Here is a 22,278-nt window from a genome sequence, read left to right as displayed (position 1 = left end):
AAATGTAAAGTGGTGGGGGTACACCCTTCCACTGCTGAGACAGAGACCATTCCTATGGTGGCTCCCTGTATATACGGTCAGCGGTTCTTTTACTCTCTTCGTCAGCGATTCACCCTTCACTTGAAGAGTTGATGTTTCCGAGTAATGAAGACGAACAATACCTTTTAATATCCTATCCTTAATTTTCAAGTATTCAATGGGGTTAGAATTAATTAAATATTTTCTTAAATTGTAAAAAGGTACATTAAATTGAAAAGTCTTGTTCTGCAGGATGCTTAGCTGTAGTTTTGATACTCCAATAAATTTATTATTCATTTGATATGTTATTCAATCGTATTTCCCAAGATTAAATTTGTACCGGTTAAGTGCCACACAAAAAGTACGGTACAAGAGTAGTTTATTTTATAAATAATGCAAGTATGACTTCAAAATAATGATTATAAAATTCCAGATGAATAGCACTTCATTATGTTATGATTTTAGGGATTGCCCGTTTTATCCGACCTTTTGAATCATCCGACCTAGGTCCGGTCCCATTAGGGTCGGTTAAGAGGGGGTCTACTGTAACTATGTAAGTGTGTTATCTCTTATGTCATAAAATTTACTCAAATTGTAGTCCTTCCTGACTAGTATGCCATTGGTTCAGGTTTGATTCAGCCAGCTCTAAATCGTTGGTTGTAAAGTAATAGGTAACATAGACTAAGGAGAATAAAAGTTTACTAGTGTACATGTTGCTCGAATTCGAGCAATTGCAAAGTATTACAGGAGTTATTTCAAAACAAATAACAGTCATATTTACAATGAGTTTAAAAGAGTCAACTCAAAGATTACCGGTGTGTAACTCAGACCATGTTTATCTTCCTTATTGATAAACCTAAAGCATTCCGGCCGGTTTTCTCCTTCTAAAAATGCCTCGCTGTACAGGCAACACAGGTCTTGATAGAAGGCCAATTGATAACGAAAAGTCGTTTTGGGGTAGTGTTAGGGCGCATTTGTAACCTAATATTTGAGATTGTCCAGGGTCAGTTCTGTTCTGTTCTGTAGCTGCGGTCGTTATCACGATTACACCTCCTGTATTCGTTGTCGTCGCGTCGGAGGTATTAAAAAAAAACAACAAATAAACAAATTATAGCTACACAAAACAACGATAAATGCACCAATTTAAGTTACAATCATGCTAACACGACCCGTCATAGCTACACAAAACAACGATAAATGCACAAATTTAAGTTACAATCATGCTAACACGATCCGTCATAGCGACACAAAACAACGATAAAAATACACAATAACACGATCCGTCTTGGGGGTTATGTTTACACAAACTCAAATAGTAAATAAATGTACTCAATGCGTTTCATTGAATTGGAAAAAAAATAACATCAGTTAAATTTATACAGCTGATCAAAATGTAAACAATTATGTTCTTCATAAGGATAACATGGGAACTTTCAAAGCCACTGGGGCAGAGCCCAAGGGACTTTTTCAAAAATGTAAGGCCAGTTTGCAAATCTACGCGACCCGCTCTTTCGAATGAGACGTCAATGGATAAAATCGGTTAAGAAATGGCGGAGGAGTTCAACCGACAAAGTTTCATGTAGCGTATTAATTATATAGATTCTCCTTGCTATTTTTATCCTACTTAGTCTATGGTAATAAGTTCTAACCTGTAAAACTCGTTTGTGGAGCACCAACTGAACATACAATATTATAAAAAGGGATAAAACAGGAATCTTCTCTTTGTGGCCAGTAAAATTATTTACCAGGACCATATGGATGCATGAATACTAGTTCAGAGTCTTCATCTTCATCTGAAGTATTCCTCACAAGAGCAAGGTACCAATGGCAAAATCCCAAGCTAAATCTTTAAAACATCTCAAAGAAAACCTTTCTCCTAATGATGCAGTAATAGGCCTACTGATGGACTTTTTTATGATTCAAAATACAATTCAGAGCTATCACTGGTCAAGAGGCGGTTGTACACTTCATCCCGTATGTGTTTATTTGGTGAGTGAGGGGGGACAGAAGGTTTCAAATCACTGTTTTATTAGTGATGACTTGGATCGTGATGTCTCTTTTGTTAATGTCGTCCAAAGAAAACTGATGAAATGGCTGAAAGACAGTTTTCCATCAGTCACAAAGGTGCACATTGTACTGATGTGCCGGGCAATATAAAAACAGGAAAAACTTTAAAAATATATTTGAGTATGAAAATGATTTTGGGATTTATGCTAAGCACTCCTTTTATGCCACAAGCAGTGGTAAGTCAACCTGAGATGGTCTTGGTGGTACCATAAAACGCACACATCGAAAAGCAAGCCTTCATTGAGCTGTAAAGGCAAATCAGCTTTACAACCATGGATGTAGAGCTGGCCGAATCAAGCCTGAACAAATGGCTACTAGTCAGGAAGGACTTCAAAATTCTCCCAAATCAAAATAACTATGTCACGTATGTAATCTCTTATGTCATAAATTTACTCAAGTTGTAAATTAGCCAATAATAAAGTAACATCGAACTATTTTGATACAACCATTTCAAGGTAGTATACCGCTCAAAAGCTTTTAGCTTTAAATTTGTTTAAGGAAATATCAAATTATCTTCAAAAATGTAATTTAATATTGTCAAAGAACTACAGGACTTAGGTAAATTAAGCTTTCATAACTGCAAACTCTTCTAAGTATTTTTTTTATAAGTTACAAGATATATGTTACCTACTCAATTTGTAGCGTTAATTAATATTTTAATATTTAAAAATTATTTTTTTACAATATCTGTACATAGAAAACCACTAATATCATTATATTTTCAAACAGGTCATAGCTTAAGGAAAATTCTGCAAAAACAATAATTGTTCTAGCTGGTTGGAGAAAAAAGTTATAGCCGTTTTTCACAATCCATGTCGGTCAAATTTCAAAAAATTAAATTTAAATATATAATAATTTTTATAAATTTGTATTATACTCTAGAGTGACCTATATATAGTTTTTTATGTTCAAGACATAGGAAACTTGCCTTAAAAATTTGAAAGTGTTATCTTGAATGGTTTGCGAATAATTAAATTTTTTGGTCGCCCAGGCTACATTTGGTTGTCGATTCCAAGGCCTGAAATGGTCAAAACGGTGTATCGGAAAAAAATTAATATAAAAAAAGTGTCATGACCCGGGTGATTTGACGTGGAATGACTCGACATCTATATATGAATGTATATTAAAGAAATAAAATGGGCTTTTAAAATATAGTTTGGTTGTATGTCCTTTGAACTTAATGAAATTTACATATAAGATACGCTTAAAAATAATACAATATTTAAAAATAAGTACTAATAAGTAATATGATGGAACCAACTTATTTTGGTTCTGTTGTTGCAATGTTAGGTTTATATAGTTGCAATTAATTTTACATTTACCTAATGTGCGTGGAATAAAAGTAACGTCTTTGGAAAAGTAGCTAAAATTGTAGCTATAGCTACATTTCATTGTAGCTGTAGTTGTAGCTAGCTACTTTCTCGGAACTGTAGCTGTAGCTGTAGCTAAGCTACTTTTTTGGAAATGTAGCAGTAGTTGTAGCTAGCTACATTTTAAAAGTAGCTTCCCCAACACTGCATATGTCAAAACTAACGTCCAGTGTCACCAACGTGGACTAGTCATGAAAAATAATTTGAATTAACAATGTAATAGGAAGTCGACTTGAGCTATATTTAATCTATGGTGGTACCGCATCTAGGATATATTTCCAAAGCAAAACAGACTACAGAGCAATATTCCGGCCAACCATACCGATCCTTAGGTCTGAGGAGAAAAATACAGCATTAATGGTGCTTTGGAGAGTATTGAATTAGTTGAAAACCTGTTGCAAACTGAAATTAATATTTGTTCGTTAATTTTAAAGATAAATTAATCATTTTAGCGAATTTCCCTATAGGGAAGTAGCTATTACCGTAGGTGGCACGGTAAGACCTAGACCCGGGACCGATTTACTTTTTCATTTTGATGTCCCCAGAGGCCAAAAACACCATTCGTTCAAATTTTTATATGTTTATATATTATTTATTATTATTATTTATTTCCAAAAAATACAAATTTACAAAACACATACAATTCCAAACCACAAAAGCCAATATGGCTTGTCTGCAGCAATTATTCTAATTTTGTTATTTCACAGTGCTTTTTTTTCAATCAGTCTTTGTTATTCAATCAGTCTTTTGTTTCCCTTGTTTTTCTGTAAGAATTCAATAATATACCAAACCAATCATAGAATTTAAAGTAGTCAGATTTTAACAATTATTAATAAACAATGATAAAAGTAACAGAAATAACCGGATTTAGAACTATTAAAAAAGTAACCATAATAAACATTTGGAACAGTGAACAGTGAATAATCTATTAAAAAAGTAACAATAATAAACATTTGAAACAGTGAACAACAATGATAAAATATGAAACACAGTTATCTTTAACTCAGATCTAGATATAAATTCTTTAACTTCTTCTTTAAAACTCCACAGTAACATATATTCCTCAGCTGTACTGGTAATCTGTTTAACAAGAATGGAACTAAATATTCCCTTGTTCTTTTAGAATATTTATTTGTTGTTCTAGGCACAATAAAGAACATTTGCCTTGAGTTGTAACTATGAACATTAAGGTTTTTTAACTCATCTGAAAAATAATAATCTGTTGTGTTGTAATTAAAAACTTAAACAGCCCATCAACTGGCAAAACGTTGACCAATTGATAACCTAGCATGGGATTTTCAACCAGATCAGCAGAATCAAGCTTAGTCATTGTTTTGATTATCCTGCTTTGCACGGTTTTTAGTTGCATTATGGCTGTGTTTGATGCTGCTCCCCATGACCTTACACCATATCTAAGCAATGATTCACACAGACTTGAGTAAATCAATTTCATTGTTTTTAGTGGTAGGTATTGTCTTATATGGTAAAACTTAAATAAGCATAATCTTAATTTATCAGTTAGTTGTTTCAAGTGCAAGTCCCATTTCATGTTATTGTCAATTATGATTCCCAGACATTTATAACTTAAAACATACTCCAAATTCATACACTGACACATATTTTCATAGCTCTTCCGATGCAGACAATCGTGTGAATGAAATTTTACTGCTAGCTCTGTGCATTGGTACGAAGGTGAATGAATATGCATAATCTTTGATTTACTGCCATTTATAATCAATCCATTGTCATGGCACCACATTGTCAGCTTCAAAAAATCTGCTTCAATCTTAGTTTTTGCCACGTTTATATTTTTATCGGATATGGCTAGGGCTGTATCATCTGCGTACATAAAGGTTCTACAGAATTGTATAGCATCTGGCATCCCATTTACATAAATTAGGTACATCAAAGGCCCTAATATACTTCCTTGCGGTACACCGTATTCTAGTTCTTTTTCTTCACTAAATTTATCGTTTAATCTTACTTTAATTTTTCTGTTTTTCAAATAGTTTATAAACCAGTCTTTACATGGACCTCCGATTCCTGCTTTTTCTAAAGCCACTGCAATTTTTTTGTGTTCTAGGGTATCAAAAGCTTTACTAAAATCAATAAAAATCACCAATACTTGCTTTCCCTGGCCCAATTGACTGTTTACATAGTCTGAAAATTCTAACAACAGCTCATTTGTCCCTCGTTTTCTTTGATATGCATATTGACTTTCACGTATCACTCCATTATCTTCTAGATGTTATTAGTTTATTTGCAACATACCTTTCTAATATCTTACCAAGGGAGGGGAGGATCGATATAGGACGATAATTTGAATAGTCATCATGTCTCTTTGATTTATAGATTGGTCTTATAACTGCAATCTTAAGCATGTCTGGAAAGTTTGAATTTCTAATGGAAGTATTTATCAATAAAACAATAGAATCAATTAAAACATCCGAATTATTTTGTATGTCAATCATTCTAATATTATCGTGGCCGGGTCCTTTTTTTCTCATTCTCTGCAGTAAACTCACAACTTCATTTCTCTTAATTTTAGGTATATACAATGATGCTTTGCACTCATTTTGTCCTAAGGTATCTAGTGTTTTATGCTGACAGTTATGTATTATTGAATACATGCCTCTAGTAAATTTATCTGCAAATGCATTACATATTTCAAGGTTCTGTTTTATGCTTTCCTAGATATTTAACTATACTTTCATCAATATTATCCACTTTGCCCCTACTAAAATTGAGTTTATCTGACTCCAAGTTTCCTTAATATTATTTTGATTATTGTAAAATAAACTGTAGAAGTGCCTTTGTTTTGCTTTTTTGATTTCTTTGTCCACCTTATTCCTTGCTACCCTATATCTTTCTTTATAATTATTATTGTTTGGATGTGTTTTGTACAATTTAAATAATTTATCACGCTCTTTAATCTGTTTTACTATTTTAAAAGACATCCATGGTTTTTTGGGAGATTTAACTGGTTTTGATACAATAATTTTACTAATGTCATAGGCTTCATTAAAGTTTAAATTTATCTTATTATAGATTTATGATGCATCCCTTAAACATTTTATAGACAGCCAGTCCATCTGCCCCAATACCCATCCCAATATAGCCACATTTATCTTTGTATTTATCTGTTTTGTCTTATCAGTTTGGGCAGGAGTTGTCAGGCTGGACATTGATAACACAGGTGTAGTGATCTGCTATCTAAGGCCCGGTTTCCCCAAAATGGTGTACTTCGTTTATAATAAACTAGTTTATTTTTAAACTCCGTTTAAAATGAGTGTTCGGTTTCTCCGACATTTTACTGGCTTCGTTTAAGATAAACGGCAATTCGAGTGGTTGGCAATCCTGAATGTGTTTTGTAAAGAATCTTCGGTGGGCTTTGGGCTAGTGTTTCTTACAACGCTCGCTACGCTACGCTACAACTCGGTAGAGCAGACGAGCAAAGTGTGAATGCTGCTAGAATAACATCACTGTTTAAGGTTATGTTATGTTATAAAGTTGATTTTTCTTTTACAACAAGAAGAATTCTGTCCTTTATTTTGGTAGGCCCTTGTTCTTGGTATCAAAGTATTATAATCTTCATATTCAGCTTCTTCGAAAATGTCAATTAACTCTTCCATTTGAGTTAAGGCAAATACTGCAATTAAAAGTAGCCTAACTTGCAAAAAAATAAATTTACGAATAAAAAGAACTTAATAAACAAAATAAATTAAAATATAAATAAAACATAAATTAATTATAGGTCTTTACTATATAGCCAGCCCTAAGCCAAGGCTATTTTCGTCCAAATAAAATTGTTGATGCTTCAATTATTAACCTACCTATTGTTTTGGAATTATTTGAGGTTATGTTACTGTTGTAATTTACTAATTTGAACTCAGTTTATTTTATCTCCAGTAGTTAAACCAAGTCAAGAGGTGGATTAGTTTGAACTTAGATTAATACCTAGTTTAAATTTGGAGAAACACAAATCAAAGTTAAACTAAGTTTAAATCACCTTTTAACTTAAAACTAAGTTTAAATGAGTTGGGGAAACCGGGCCTTAGTCTGAACTACATCTGAGTTGACCTTTGCTCTTTTAACTTTAATGAATGCATGGTCTAAACATGTTTGTGTTAGTTTTCCTCCTCTTACTTCCTCCCTTGTATAACAATTTATGTAAGAATCTAAGCCGTGCCCTGCCATCATAATTTTGTAATCTTGAACGTTTTTCTTATGTAAATCTCTAAAATCTAAATTCATATCTCCTATTACTATTATGTTTCCTTTTATACTCTGTAATATTTTATCTAATTCTGTAATAAATCCTGTTTCATCACAAATTGGCTGTCTATATGTGGCTAAAATGCTAGTTTCAAAACTTTTCATTTTAATATCAATGAGCATGCTTTCAAAATTCGTACTGTTGGTTGATACCCCATGCAACAAAATATCTTTTCTGGCAAAGATTAAAATACATCCACCCCTCTTTTCTTCCCTTAGATTAAAATACTTATTGTAATTTTCTATACTAAACAGATTTAACATATCAGATAACTCATCCTTAATATTAACTTCAGTGAGAACAATTACATCAATCAAATTTAAACAAGTGCCAAAACATGCAACAAATTGATCCCAATTCTTTCTAATAGATCTAATATTTAAGTGTAGAATTGTCATCCCAAGGTTATATTTTTGTAATTTAGCTGATTTTTCAAACTGGGTAGAATTCAAGTGAATATATGATTTATTCTCCTCAGTAAAAACAATATCTTGATCCATATTTAATCTCATTTTTAATATTATTTATTTTAGTTCTATTTTAACCCCGGAATGAAAACTCTCACTTAATCTTAGCTAAGTCGGACATCTCATTAATTACTATCACATCACTCTCCTATATATATATATATAGACTTATATATATATTAGGGTGGGTCGAAAAAAATCAATATTTTTTTTTCGATTCGTAATACCTTGTAAAAGTTGCTAAATTGTAAGATTAAAACAGGGTATAAATATAAAAAATATTGGTTGATATCTTCCGGTCGCGCATGTGGCCTAAAGTTTAAGAGAAAAAATGAAAAATCACATATTTTTTTGAAAATTTTTAAAAAATTTTAAATTTCAAGATTTAATATGTAATAGTTGAAAATGTTATCTAAAAGGCATTAAGTGAGTGATATTCAAATAACACTATTTTATGTTAACATCTTCCGGTCGCGCATCGGCTGCAAATATTCGGAAAATTTGCCAAAAACCTGAAAAAGTTAGCAAAGGTAAAAAAATTGTAAAGTAGCTTTAACATTTACATTGATGTTTTATTAATTGAATACAAAGTAGATATGTGACATATGAACTCTTTACATGTCTGGTAGTTTGAAATGTGATTTATTATCAAATGCTGGCATTGTTGATCTTGACCTGAGAGTAGTTCTTATGAAGCCATCTCGAGCTTTAGCTCCACAGACCTTTGCAGAAGCTTCGGTCACCAACTTTACGCATCTCTCCACTGCTTGGGTGTGGACAGGCAGCTTCTCCGATAAGAAATCCCACTTCGGAACTTCTCCTGTTTTGATGTAGGCTTGTATTTGGTCATTAGTAACATCTTTTAGAAGATGTGGGGAAGATAATTGGCAGGTCCTCCAGTCAATCAACTCCGTGTAGTCTGTTGCAGAAAAGTTAAGCCTTGGTGCCACGTGTGTACGAACTGTTTTTCTCTTTTCGTCATTTTCTCTTGCCTTTATAATACGGCGAAGGCCGAGTTCCCTTACGTGATTTCTTGGGTCTTGCGTCATTGTTAACATCAGATGTTCGGGATGGGCGAAGAAACTATTTCTCTCGATAACAGGATCCACTATAGCTTTAAGGTCATCTCCAAGGTACCTTGAGGATGTAATAGAATGATATACAAGCAGAGGTCCATCAGTGAAATGTATTGTTTTCTTAATTCTAAACCACATTGGCATGTACGACCTTAAGATGAAGATTACGATTTCCTGGAACTCAATAGATGGTGTTTCTTGACTTATGTAGAGTCTCAGTGCACGGTTGGCAGTTGTTAGCCATCTAGAGTGAGACAGAGGTCCTGGATCCCGGATCGCTAAGTCTTCCTCACATTTGCCAGATTTAATTGCATTTGATATTTCCAGCAAATACTTTTGATCCTTACTGAGTAGTTTAGTGTCAATCTCAGGGATTTCGCAATGAATACTGTCGAAGTGAACTACTGGCAGTGTTTCGCATTTACTAAGTTTTTCACCAATCGGTCCTTTTAACGTATTCGGGCCTGTTGACTTGCCATCCAAGTACTGAAACAAATGGCGAAACGGCAGTTCGTTAAAATGCAGAAGACAAACAGCCCATTGCAAAGGTTTACCTAAGTGCAATTCAATACGGCGAATTATACCGTTTCTCAATCCAGTATTGACAGCAGTGCCATCACATCCAACTACGACCAGTTCTTCCAAAGAAATATTTTTGCTGGTCAAATATGTAAGAATAGAGGTCGAAATGTCTTCTGAACTTCCAGAATCAGGGGTCACATGTCCAAGAAACGCACTATCTGGTTCTTGAATAAGAGAATAATGTTCCTCCTTTATAACTCTTCGAAATCGTTTTGAATGTACCATTTCAATTACGATCATGTCATCTTTGCGGCCATCAAAATATAACCCATGTAGTTTGGTTTCTGTTATAGAACTAGACAGTTCGGCCCTTATATTACGTTTTTCTCGCCTTACTTTACACTTATCGATTACTTGCGAATTGTCACAACTAGTGACTATGCCAATGTCATGCAAAACACTGGAGGCTATGGCAGCTGTAGCACGATCCGAAATACCATAGCGATCGCTAACCAATGCAGTAGACTTAAGGTTAATCGTCATTTGCCAACCAGGGGATTTATTTTTCGGGATTTCAGGTAAAAATTCCGGGTCGCTGTCACTGCTATCATCAGTTTTGGCTGGTGAGCACAGTGATACATTATCATAACTAGACTGTGCTTCAGTTACAGATACTTGAATCTCGGGGATTTGGTTTGAAGTGCTGACACGAGACTTTCTTTCTAGCGATTTTGTGCGTTTCTTTGTTTCGCATAAGTCTACTCCTCTGATTTTTCCTATTCCGTGAACTCGAAGCGAGTAAATGAACTTTAGCTCAATAGATGGAATCTTATTTGATTTATCGCAAATACAAGTGATAGTGCAATTGCACTGACATAGGGCAGGTGTCTTCTCGCACTTACAGTTAAGAATAATTGGACATTTGCAAGCGGCAACATCAAACAGTAACGAGCATTTGTGCTTGAACTCGTCAAGTTTTCTAATAAAAGATTCTTTATTTTTGTCCCGTGTAAGTGATTTTCGTAAGCCATAGTATTTACCATGCAGTGCATTTAGAAGTTGCACTATTCTTTTATCACTAACTGTTGGAATAGATGCCTTCTTATACAAACAAATCACTTTATTAGCTACTGTGTTAGCTACTTGTGATAAACTCACACTCTTATTATTAGTTTTAAGTGCTAGATTGTATCTCTCGTGTGACAAACATCTGAGTACGTCTTCTCCAGTAGGTAGCTTGTTTAAAGGTAAATCTTTTGGTGTACCAAAAATTGGGCAGTCAAATACCTGTCTAGTGATGATTTTCTTAGATGCTGCCATTGTTCATTACACACACAGTAAGATCCACAAAGTCACCAAACAATTTGACACATTACAAAACACATTGCAAATGCAAAAAATAGTTACTGAATATGCTTAAACGTCCACTTCACGCAAGAAATGACTGCAGACTGACTCACTGGCACCACAATGCAGCGCGGGAATGGCGGAATGTCTGCCAGCAGTGGAGAAGGGGGAATCACGTGACGCTGCGAAGGTCACTGACCCAACTGTCACTCGCTCAAGCAAAATCATATTGCTACGTGCGACCAAATAATCAATAAGGATTTTCACGTTGTTTCTGTTGAGTTACTATACGAATGTGTGTTAACATATTTTAGGTATTACATGTTAATATCTATAAATTGATTTTTAATACGACTAGTACAAAATGACGTTTTTCTTCAATTTTAGCAATATTTGCAGTTGATGCGCGACCGGAAGATGTTAACATACGATACTGTTATTTGAATATCACTCACTTAATGTCTTGTATATAACATTTTCAACTATTAAATATTAAAAATTGAAATTTTAAAAATTATAAAAAATTTCCAAAAAATTGTGTTTTTTTCTTTTTTTCATTAAACTTTAGGGCACATGCGCGACCGGAAGATAACAACCAATATTTTTCATATTTATACCCTGTCTTAATCTTACAATTTAGCAACTTTTACAAAGTATTACAAATCGAAAAAAAAATATTGATTTTTTTCGACCCACCCTAATATATATACTAGCTGGTACCCGCGGGCTTTGCCCCGTTTAACTTCATATATGAGCTCGTTCGCATGGCTCAATCACGTCCTGCACACAAGGTTTGATTGAACATCATAGAACAGAACCAACTTGTTTAATTGAAACAGCTGTTAAGATTCATTAATTCCATTTAAATATGAGTACTCATTAGGTTAACATGGAAAACTGCAGAGCCACTGGGGCGGAGCCCGAGAGTCCGATCAGAATAAAAACCACTTAGTTTTCCTATTTAATGCCTAAAGAATCAGTGTACCAAATTTCAGCCTCCTAGATAAGTGGGAAGTGGGAGAATTAGTGATGAGTGAGTGAGTGAGTCAGTCAGTGAGTCAGTGAGGGCTTTGAATTTTATACATATAGATACGTCCGTGAACACGATAACTTGAGTAATTTTTGTCCGATTTTGATGAAATTTGGTTTAAAGGTGTAAAGCGGGATAAACTTGAATGAGTTCGCGAACCAGCACGATCGGACCATGGGAACAGGGCTTTACGGGGGGTGTTATGGGGTAAAAATTGGTTTTTCTCACTTTTGACCCTCAAAACACAAAATTTCCCGATTTCTCTTTAGACCTTTTTAAAGAGCTTAAAAAACAAATAATTTAGTATAAAGAAGTATTTTTGTTCGATTATTAGTAACGGAGAAAATTTAAAAAATTGTAAATTTAAAATTCCCATGTTATTCTTATGGAGAATATTGTCAAATGTTGTAGTTTGCTTGTTTATGGATATATTTTGATCAAACTTGGCAAATTTATTTATTTTGTACTAAGCTATTAATATTTAACTCAAAAACACACTTTATTAGTTTCCTTGTAGCAGCAAACCTAGGTACTCGTTAAACCTAATGTTATTAAAATATATTTAGGCCTAACTGAAAATCAATTCAGACAAATGGAAATTCGCTTAGTCGGCAGGTTTGCTGCGGCGGGGGTATTTTATATTCAACACAACGTATTACCTACTGTATATATTTTAACTTGATCCTGCAGATTGTTGTAAACTAATCAAAAGATTAGTCAATAACTTTTGTTTTGTGAGTTATTTGTTTTGTGTGTTTGGTGATAACAGTGTCTAGCACGTAGCACGCATGCGCCCCTAATTACTCCAATCAGTAGCACCGAACCAACATAGTGGCAGTGCAGTGGCAATACGATGCGTACAGCTCAGGCGCTCGTCAACATCCCTACAGCCTCCCGTACCCAATGTTGTAATGAAATTGATGCGTAATTCAGAAAAATAGTTGAAATCTTCTAACAATTATTTCTTTCTATGAACTTCAGAATCAGAATGCTTTATTAGCCAAAGTTTTTTTAATCAACTATGACTATTTAATTTTATTTTTAGATAAAAAAAAAATTATCTCCGCCTTGCGCCCTCTGGGTGCTCGCACCCATAGGCCCGGGCCTACCGGGCCTATTGGGAAATCCGGCCCTGATTTCACCTCGGGACCTCAAGTGCCCTTCAAATTGCAGATTCGCCAATTTCTCTAATTTATTATTTTCTCTTGAACTAGTAATTAGTTCTGGTCCTTCGAGCTATTTAACACTTTCATTTTCACCCATTTACCGCCCTCAACACCCTATGTGGGAAATTCGCTAAAATGGACAGTTGTAATAAAATTGTAACCATCCCTGGTTTTTTTTTGTGTAAACCATTAATTTCATATAACTCAATAATGCCTCAAGCATAAATATCATAGAGCATAAGAAATAAATGCATTACAATCCAAACCAACACATGTGACACAACTGGATGCTTGAAGATTACTAATTTTTGTTTACTTTATCTTTTTATTGAGTTCTATTTCTTTAGTTACCGGTATGTTATGGTTTTGCAAATAATTGTCCGTAGTGGCTTACCCAATGATCACAAAAATAAGATACATCATTATTTACTGTGGAAGTCTGTCTGAAGTTTTAGTGTCGTGGACAGTATTCAAATTTAGGTCTACCTGTACAGACCTCTACCTCATTAAATCTAAGAACAACTCAAGATAAACTTATATTTAGAACATGTAGGTAGGAACATGTAGAAGGTAGGCTCTAGTAGCCTACTTAGGCCTACCTACTATATAGGCCTAGTCTTATAATTAAAGTGGGATTGATAGGCCTATATTAAGCTATAGCTTACCTTAGAATCATACTTCCTTCTTCACTATCTAAAAGTGTTTTGTGCATGTGCCTCAAAGCTCTCTCGCCTGACACCTCTCCTAGGATAGAGATCATATCTGAAATTTGAAAAATAACTGGTTTGTCTCAAACTTTTTAGTGAAACTTTTGTCTTCTATAACTTATGCCCTCAAAATATCTAGCATTAAACTTAGGCTAACTCTTAACGTTGATATTAAATTTCATCAAAATCCTAAATGCAATCACTTTAGATTTTCTGAAAAATCAGTTGTTATCTAAAGAAGTGCACATTAAAGGTGAGGAATAAGTAACTTATAGGCTAATGTAATACCTGAGTCTGCCGTTTTTGTAGGACAAAAGAAACAAAGTTCTTCGAGAAATCTTAATTTTAGGTCAACGGAAATAAAAATCAAAACAAACCATTTGAAACTAAAATTTTTAGTTATTCATGAGTAAATACAATAAAAAGGTAACTTAAAACAATATTTTTTGTTTTGATGTCCCAAGAGGCCCAATAACACCATGCATTCAAATTCATAGCCTAGGCCTAATTTAACTTATATGTCCGTTAGCACAATAGGCTAACACGACTAAAAATGAATGCAATTTGGTACAAAAGGGTTCTCCTAGGCCTAAGTTTACCTAGGATTCTAACTGGCTTAGTTCGCCAAACACTGATCTTGATCTATGAGAAGGGGGTCTCCCTGGAGGGGGGGGGGGGGGGTAAAATTGGGGGTAGGCCTAAGTTAGGCCTATTTTGTGAATTTAGACTAAGTAACTTACTTCTAAACATGAAGGTCTAACTTAAATCCTAGGCTAAGAGGAAGATAATGAATGGTTAGTGTGGTAACTTAGCCTTCTAAGTTAACTTAGGCCTTGGTCCCTACCACTAACTTAGGTGGACCTATCAAGCAGTTGGGCTACGTAGGCTAGGCTAGGCAAGGCCCCACTAGAAAAAAACTAGGCCTAGGCCTATTAACTTATGTCAGCTGAAATGCCAGTGAATGAGTCTTAAGTACCTCCTCTGGTTGGATCTAAAAGTGACACTACAGATGATCCAATAGACAATACAACTTTTTGTAGCACAGTGGTATGAGTGTACAAAGTTTTATACTCTTCAGAAAATGTATTAGGCCTATTAAAACCAAGTCCATTATGATATCTGAAATGCTGACAAATACATCGTGTAGGCTTAAGAATTTTGAAACATCGATTTGTCACCAAATATGTTGAAGGGCCCATTTTTGGTACGGACTAAAACGAATTTAACATCAGCTAGGTCACAGGGCAATAAATTAGTCCAAAACTAGCCTAGGCCTATGCCTAACATTTCTCCAACAACCAGTTTAAACATAAAATTTAATTATTGCCAATTGCCTATGTTACAATTTATCGAGTAAAATTCAGGTCTAAATAGGCCTAGTCCTCAAAGTTTTAAAAACTCTGTAATAATAATTAATTTTTATAAAACTCAATACTGATACAATGATAGCCTACAAACAACAAATAACAAAAAAAGCATACAGTTACAGTTTCAATTCAACATCAACCATCCCTACCGTACGACGGCGCTGAAGGGCCACCAACTATAAAAAAATATTTGTCTTCATCTCTGAGAAAAAACTTAGAAATTCTGAGATTAAAGTCAGAGCGCGGGAAGTCGGCTTCCTCTCTGAGAAAAAAGTCAGAATTCTGAGATTAAAGTCAGAATTTAACAAGTGGGCGACGGGCGTTCCTCTCTGTGAAAAAAAGTTAGAATCCTGAGATTAAAGTCAGAATTTAACTTGTGGGTGTTCCTCTCTGTGAAAAAAGTTAGAATTCTGAGATTAAAGTCTGAATTTAACTTGTGGGCGTTCCTTGAATTGGACGTTCTTCTACTAACTGCCTAATAGCCTAGTCAATCTAGAGTCAAAATAAGCCTAACATCAAACTTAAAGCAATAGAAATGAAATATATGGGATTTTGTCAACAAAGGGGTCCAGAACATCATACTAAAAATCGAGAAAAATCGAAGTGGCGGAAAGCCGCCATATTGGAATAAAAGCTTCCGCCATATTGGATTTATGTAAGCTTTTAGTAAAATGGATATAGTTTGACAACTCAAACAGCTTCCTCATTAAGTCTACTTCAAGATAACAACAACTTTTATATTATTTCATTTTTTTTTTTAAATGAGACAGCTTCAAATTAAAAAAATATCAAATTTCAAAGATTTTTTTAGTAAAACCTTATTTTTTTCAAATACAAACTCGGGTGATATAAACATACATATTTTGTGGCTATTAAAAAAATCTGCATTAAATTTCGAACAATAATAATAATCATATCAGTTTGTATCTTGCTTTGAAGATGGGATATATTATGGGATATATTTGTTATTAGTCTTCAACTTGGAACGTTAGCCATGACGCGCGCTGCACCGCTACCTTATCCGGGTGAAATACACTTTGAGGTAAGAAAATTTACTTTAAGAAAATTTAAGCCATATTTTGAAATCATTTATACAGGATAATATACTAACAGCAATCCGACAAAATCCGAGCATGGAAACACTGAAAAAGTAGACGTTTTCAAACATAACAAAATTCAATTTTTCATAATATACAATTACAGTAGTAGTCAGAGAAATATGAAATTACTTTAAATTTATTTTCAATGTAACGTTTTATTGTTTTATTTTTAGTGTTGGGTTTGTTGGGAGTGACATACTAAAAGTTATTAAAAAAAGAGTCCGCCCGAAAACCCTTAAAACGACTATTAAAAATGGCGGCTTTTCTTAAAATTGACAAATAAAAAAAACCACGTGCATTTTTATGAACATTTTTCGAGAAATTGACTTCGTACTACTGCTGATACTTATTCATTTTCTAGTTCCTAATTTCGATAGATAATCCTTTTTTGACCGCCATCTTGGAATGGCATATTGGATATAAATAAAATATTTTAAAAGTAATTATAGTTTTGTGACACATAAACTTAAACTAGATTTTTACGATGAATTCAATTCTAGAATACTTTTTTAGGTATCCTTTTTAGTTTTCAAACGACCTCTTACGTTTCTTATGAACGTTTCGTACTTTGAAGTTTTTTTATGATATTTCTTACATCTCCAGTTATTATTAACGCTTTCAGTCCGTTCTAGCCTTAAACTATTCAGTGATGTAAGGGCTGTCATTTAATTATTTGGGTTATTGATCATTAAAATCAGAAAATTTTGAGACGAGCTACAAACCACAACACAATATGAAATTGACCTTTTTAGAAATAAGACGTTATTAAAATATTTATATCTCGGGTTGTATTAACAACACGAGATATAAATCTTCACATATTATCTTCATATAAAACGTTACCAAGTTCTTTCTGGTCTTAAATTACCCAGTAAATGATTGGCATTCATTTTATTAATTACTAAATACCCCCGCCGCAGCAAACCTGCAGACTAAGCGAATTTCCATTAACCTGATTAGATTTACATTAAAATGCCTCCATAAAAATAGCACATTTATTTCCTATTTAAATAGAATAAGTTTAACGAGTACTTAGGTTTGCTGCAACAGGGAGGGTAAAAAAGTTTTTTTTTATAAATTGATAATAGTTTAGTAAGAAATAAAAGTATTTCCCAAAATCGATCAAAATATGTTCATAAACAAGCAAACTACAACAGTTGACTTATTCTCCATAAGAATAACATTAGAAATTTCAAAATTACAATTTTTTTGAATTTTCTCCGTAACAAATAGGCGCATAATAACGCTTCAATATACTAAATTATTTGTTTTTTTAAGCTCTACAAAATGGTTGAAAAAGAAATTGTGAAATTTCATGTTTTTAGGGTCAAAAATGGGAAAAACCTATTTTTACCCCATAAAACCCCCCATAAACCCCCGTTCCCATAGTCCGATCATGCTGGTTCGCGAACTCATTCAAGTTTATCCCGCCTTACACCTTCAAACCAAATTTTATCAAAATCGGACAAAAATTACTCAAGTTATCGTGCGGATGGACACATATATATATATATATATATATATATATATATATAGATATATAAAAATTTGAACGAATGGTGTTTTTGGCCTCTGGGGACATCAAAATGAAAAAGTAAATCGGTCCCGGGCTTAGGTCTTACCATGAGACCTACGGTAATAGCTACTTCCCTATAGGGAAATTCGCTAATAAAATCTGACAAATTTAAAATGAGACATGGACTTTTATTTAAAACTAGCAGTTATCCAGCGCGCGTTGCTGCGCTAATAACTATTATTTGAAATTTGATTTTTTCTTCTTTACGATGAATAATAAAAACGTATACCAAAAACAAAAATAGAATTGTATTATTTTAATTGCCAGTGGATAAACTATGTTTTTTGTTTTTTTTTTCATTTGGTTTATAGATAGGTACATAAGTTTTTTAGGCGTACCTACTACCTCGTGAGCACGCAACATACAGCTGTCCGTGTGTAAAGCATACATTTTCTAAGCTTAAACCAGCGAAAGTCAGCGATTGCCCTTGTGTCTTATAATGGTGACTGCGAAAGAAAGACGAAAGGAAATTATAGTCGCTTCAATTCAAAGGGTAATTCCGATGAAATCATCGGTATTCTAGGGATTAAGACTATTTCTCGTTTAAACTTACTACTGATGATTGTTGTTTGAACCAGATTTGGTGTAATGTTTTTAATCGTCAGTCTGGTTCCGTTGCACAGCATCCGTGGATTTAAGTTTCGCATTAGTATTATTTGAGCTCTTCTTTTAATGACAGTAATGTGGTGGGTTAATGACAAATTGGGAGGCATTTGAATACCTGACATAGCTTACACGATTATTTTTCACTTAATAATTTATGTTAGATTGTGTGGGTATAGAACAAAGGATAAAGTTATTTAGGCATTGCAATCCCTTTTAATGTTTATAATACTTTGATAAAGGTTTTGTATGTTTACATATTTAACATTGGAGAATTCAAAAGTTGTTCAGTGCACTGGTATGATGTGTTTAGGTTTTAGTCAATGGTTTAAATATATGGACTTCAAAAAGTAAAATAGTTTTTTGTGCTGCATTCTGTGAAAAAAGTGAGGCACTATTTCAAATCATGAGTAAAACAGAATGTTGTGATTATTCAAGCATACAAAGCAGTTGGTGAAAGTAAACAAACTGCTTTTAAAATATATTTATTGTATGAATTGTAGTTCCAAAAGTATGACAATCGACCCCTTAAAACCCTCTGGGGCGGAGCCCTTATGACGGATCTGCACCAAACTTCACACACACTATCCTTGAATAATACCTGGAAGTTTCACTACAATCTGTCTAGCGGTTTAGGAGTCTATAGGACACATACATACATACTTCCTCTTTTATAGGTATGGATTAAATATTTTTTATTTAAAGAATTGTCTTAAGTTAAAGACGTTTATCCTCAATTCTAAATAAATAAATACGTAATCCATAGCTAAAATAAGAGTCAATACTTTGCCGAATTATTTAAGACTATAAAGCGTTTTTGGAGTTATTCAAGATTGAGTATATATGCATTTAATTAAAGACAGTTTTCAAAATAAAATAAAATAATTTGAAATGAAGATTCATGAGTCAATTTAAATTTGTCAGATTTTATTTAGTGATCAATAAAAATTAAGCCAAACATTTAATCAATACATTCAGACCATAAATAACTTGGTGACGTATTGGCAACCCAAAATATAAATCTTTTAATAAAAACTGATTTCCTAAAAAGTCAATTTAAAATTGTGTTCGGGTTTGTAGTTCGTCTCAAAACTTTCATATTTTAGTTATCAATAGCCAAAATAATCAAATGACAGCCCTTACATCAATGAATAATTTAAGGCTAGAACGGACTGCAAGTGGTAATAATAACTGGAGATGTAAGAAATATCATTTTTTTTTTATTTAAAGGTACGAAACGTTCATAAGAAATGTATGGGGTAAAGTTTTCGTTTTAAATTATCTTGAAAGCAAAAAATGATTTTTAAAAACGCATTCCAAAATTGAAATCATCTTGAAAATCTAGTTTAAAATGGTGTGTCACAAAACTATCATTAATTTTAAAATATTTTATTTATATCAAATATGGCGATCCAAGATGGCGGTCAAAAAAGGGTTATCTATCGAAATTAGGTACTAAATAACGAATAAATATCAGCAGTGTACCAATTCCATTTCTCAAAATATTTTCATAAAATTGCATGGGGTTTTTTATTTGTAAATTTTAGAAAAAGTTGCCATTTTTCATAGTCGTTTTAGGGGGTTTCCCGTGGAAAATTTTTGAACAACTTTTAGTATGTCACTTTGCCACCGCAACACTAAAAATAAAACTATAAAACGTTTCATTGAAAAAATTTTAAGGTCATATCCTATATTTCTCTGACTACTACTGTAGTTGTCTATTATGAAAAATTGAATCTTGTTATGTTTGAAAACGTCTACTTTTTCAGTGATGCCATGCTCGGTTTTTTCGGATTTTTGTTTGTATATTATCCTGTATAAATGATTTCAAAATAATGGTCTAAATTTTCATAAAGCAATCTTTCCCCCCCTCAAATTGTATTTCACCCAGATTAGATGTAGTGGTGCAGCGCGCGTCACGGCTAGCGTTACAAGTTGAAGACTGATTACAAATATATTCCATAATATATCCCATCTTCAAAGCAAGATGCAAACTGATGTGATGGTTATTATTGTTCAAAATTTAATTCAGATTATTTTTATAGCCACAAAATATGTATTTTCATATCACCTGAGTTTACATTAGCAAAAATTTAAAAGTTTTACTAAAAAAATCTTTGAAATTTGGTATTTTTTAAATTTAAAGCCGTCTCATTTAAACAAAAAAATATTAAAATGATTTAAAAGTTGTTGTTATCTTGAAGTAGACTTAATGAGGAAGCTGTTAAAACAAACCGGAGACTTTTAAGACGCTTAGTTGTCAAACTATATCCATTTTACTAAAAGCTTACATAAATCCAATATGGGAAGCTTTTTTCCAATATGGCGGCTTTTTGCCACTTCGATTTTTCTCGATTTTTAGTATGATGTTCTGGACCCCTTTGTTGACAAAATCCCATATATTTCATTTAATCATTTCTATTGCTTTAAGTTTGATGTTGGACCGTATTTTGACTAGCCTATAACGAAATGACGAATTGAGCACCGAAATGGACACTAATGAAAGAGAAGCCATTTTGTTGATAGGCTTGGCTCAGGCAGAAATATAGCTTTAAATATATATTATATATTATATCAAATATAACACTGTGTTGAGTATTAGCATAGATTAAACATACTCCTCGCTACTACCATAGATAAAACATACTCCCTTAGCGCCTTTGTGTCACGTACATGAACTAGACACGAAAAACGTGCTTCAAAATTTACAGTGGGATGAGAAGTCTACTTGTGTTGGTTTTGGTTCAGTGTTGCCACTTTAAAAGGGTAATTAAAAGGGTAATTACCCTTTTCTAGGGTAATTTACTAGTCTTAGGGTAAAGTTTAGGGTAATTGTAGATTTAGGGTAATTTTAGGGTAAAACAAAAAGTTGGCATAACAATGGAAATTTAACTAAAAACATGAAAATAAACTTCAAAATTTGGCAAAAAACGTTCATTACCTATATATTATGGCCAAAACCGTCATATGCGATTCAACCGGTTTAAAAATCGATTGTTATGATGCATTTTTCATAAGTTTATCGATCTTATGCATGGTGGAAGGAAAAAACATGATCTAATCAATAGTTGTGAATTATCTATTTCAGATTGTGTTCAATTCTATAACACGTTATAATAAAATATGACATACTAGCTGTAACCCGCGGGCTTTGCCCCGTTTAACTTCTTAATTTTCAAGATTATCTCGTTCGCATGGCTCAATCACGTCCTGGGGCCCATTTCATAATAAAGTACAAACTAATATTATTAGTAAATCAGCTGATCGCCCAATGCAAATCTAATGGAAATTACAAGTTACAAGTTGTAACTTGTAACTTTTAGTTTATTATGAAATGGGCCCCTGGTTGAAGTTTGTTCGCTACGCTCACTCACCTTTAGGTTGGAGCTCGTTCGCTACGCTCACTCACCTTTAGGTTGGAGCTTGTTCGCTACGCTCACTCATCTTTAGTTTGAGCTCGTTCGCTGCGCTCACTTGCCTTCAGGTTAGCTCGTTCGCTACGCTAACTCGCCTCCAGGTTGAAGTTCGTTCGCTACGCTCACTCACCTTTTGGTTGCAAATTAGCTGTTGTCATAAATGTAAAAGA

General features: G+C 33.5%; 1 protein-coding gene across 3 annotated transcripts in view; it reads right to left on the bottom strand.

Moving 5' to 3' along the window:
• Positions 1–15,542, bottom strand: part of LOC128983325 (ubiquinone biosynthesis protein COQ4 homolog, mitochondrial) — a 95,011-nt gene extending 79,469 nt beyond the window's left edge. Inside the window, exons 1-2 of one of the 3 annotated variants that reach the window (XM_054402584.1) lie at positions 15,023–15,542; positions 14,005–14,101 (exon numbers count right to left, since the gene is read on the bottom strand). In XM_054402584.1, coding sequence (XP_054258559.1) covers positions 14,005–14,101; positions 15,023–15,245 — 320 coding nt within the window. In that variant the 5' untranslated portion in view covers positions 15,246–15,542. Of the gene's footprint in view, positions 1–14,004; positions 14,102–14,786; positions 14,894–15,022 lie in introns of those variants that run through there. The other 2 variants (XM_054402576.1, XM_054402593.1) reach the window with 2 other exon arrangements.
• Between the last annotated feature and the right edge of the window lie 6,736 nt (positions 15,543–22,278).

This window comes from Macrosteles quadrilineatus, unplaced genomic scaffold (assembly GCF_028750875.1).
Source record: "Macrosteles quadrilineatus isolate MER2022 unplaced genomic scaffold, UCM_ALF_1.0 Scaffold_1__1_contigs__length_201487025, whole genome shotgun sequence".
NCBI lineage: Eukaryota > Metazoa > Arthropoda > Insecta > Hemiptera > Cicadellidae > Macrosteles > Macrosteles quadrilineatus.
The sequence above is the reverse complement of the archived record's forward strand: the minus strand, read 5'-3'. Positions and strand labels throughout refer to the sequence as shown.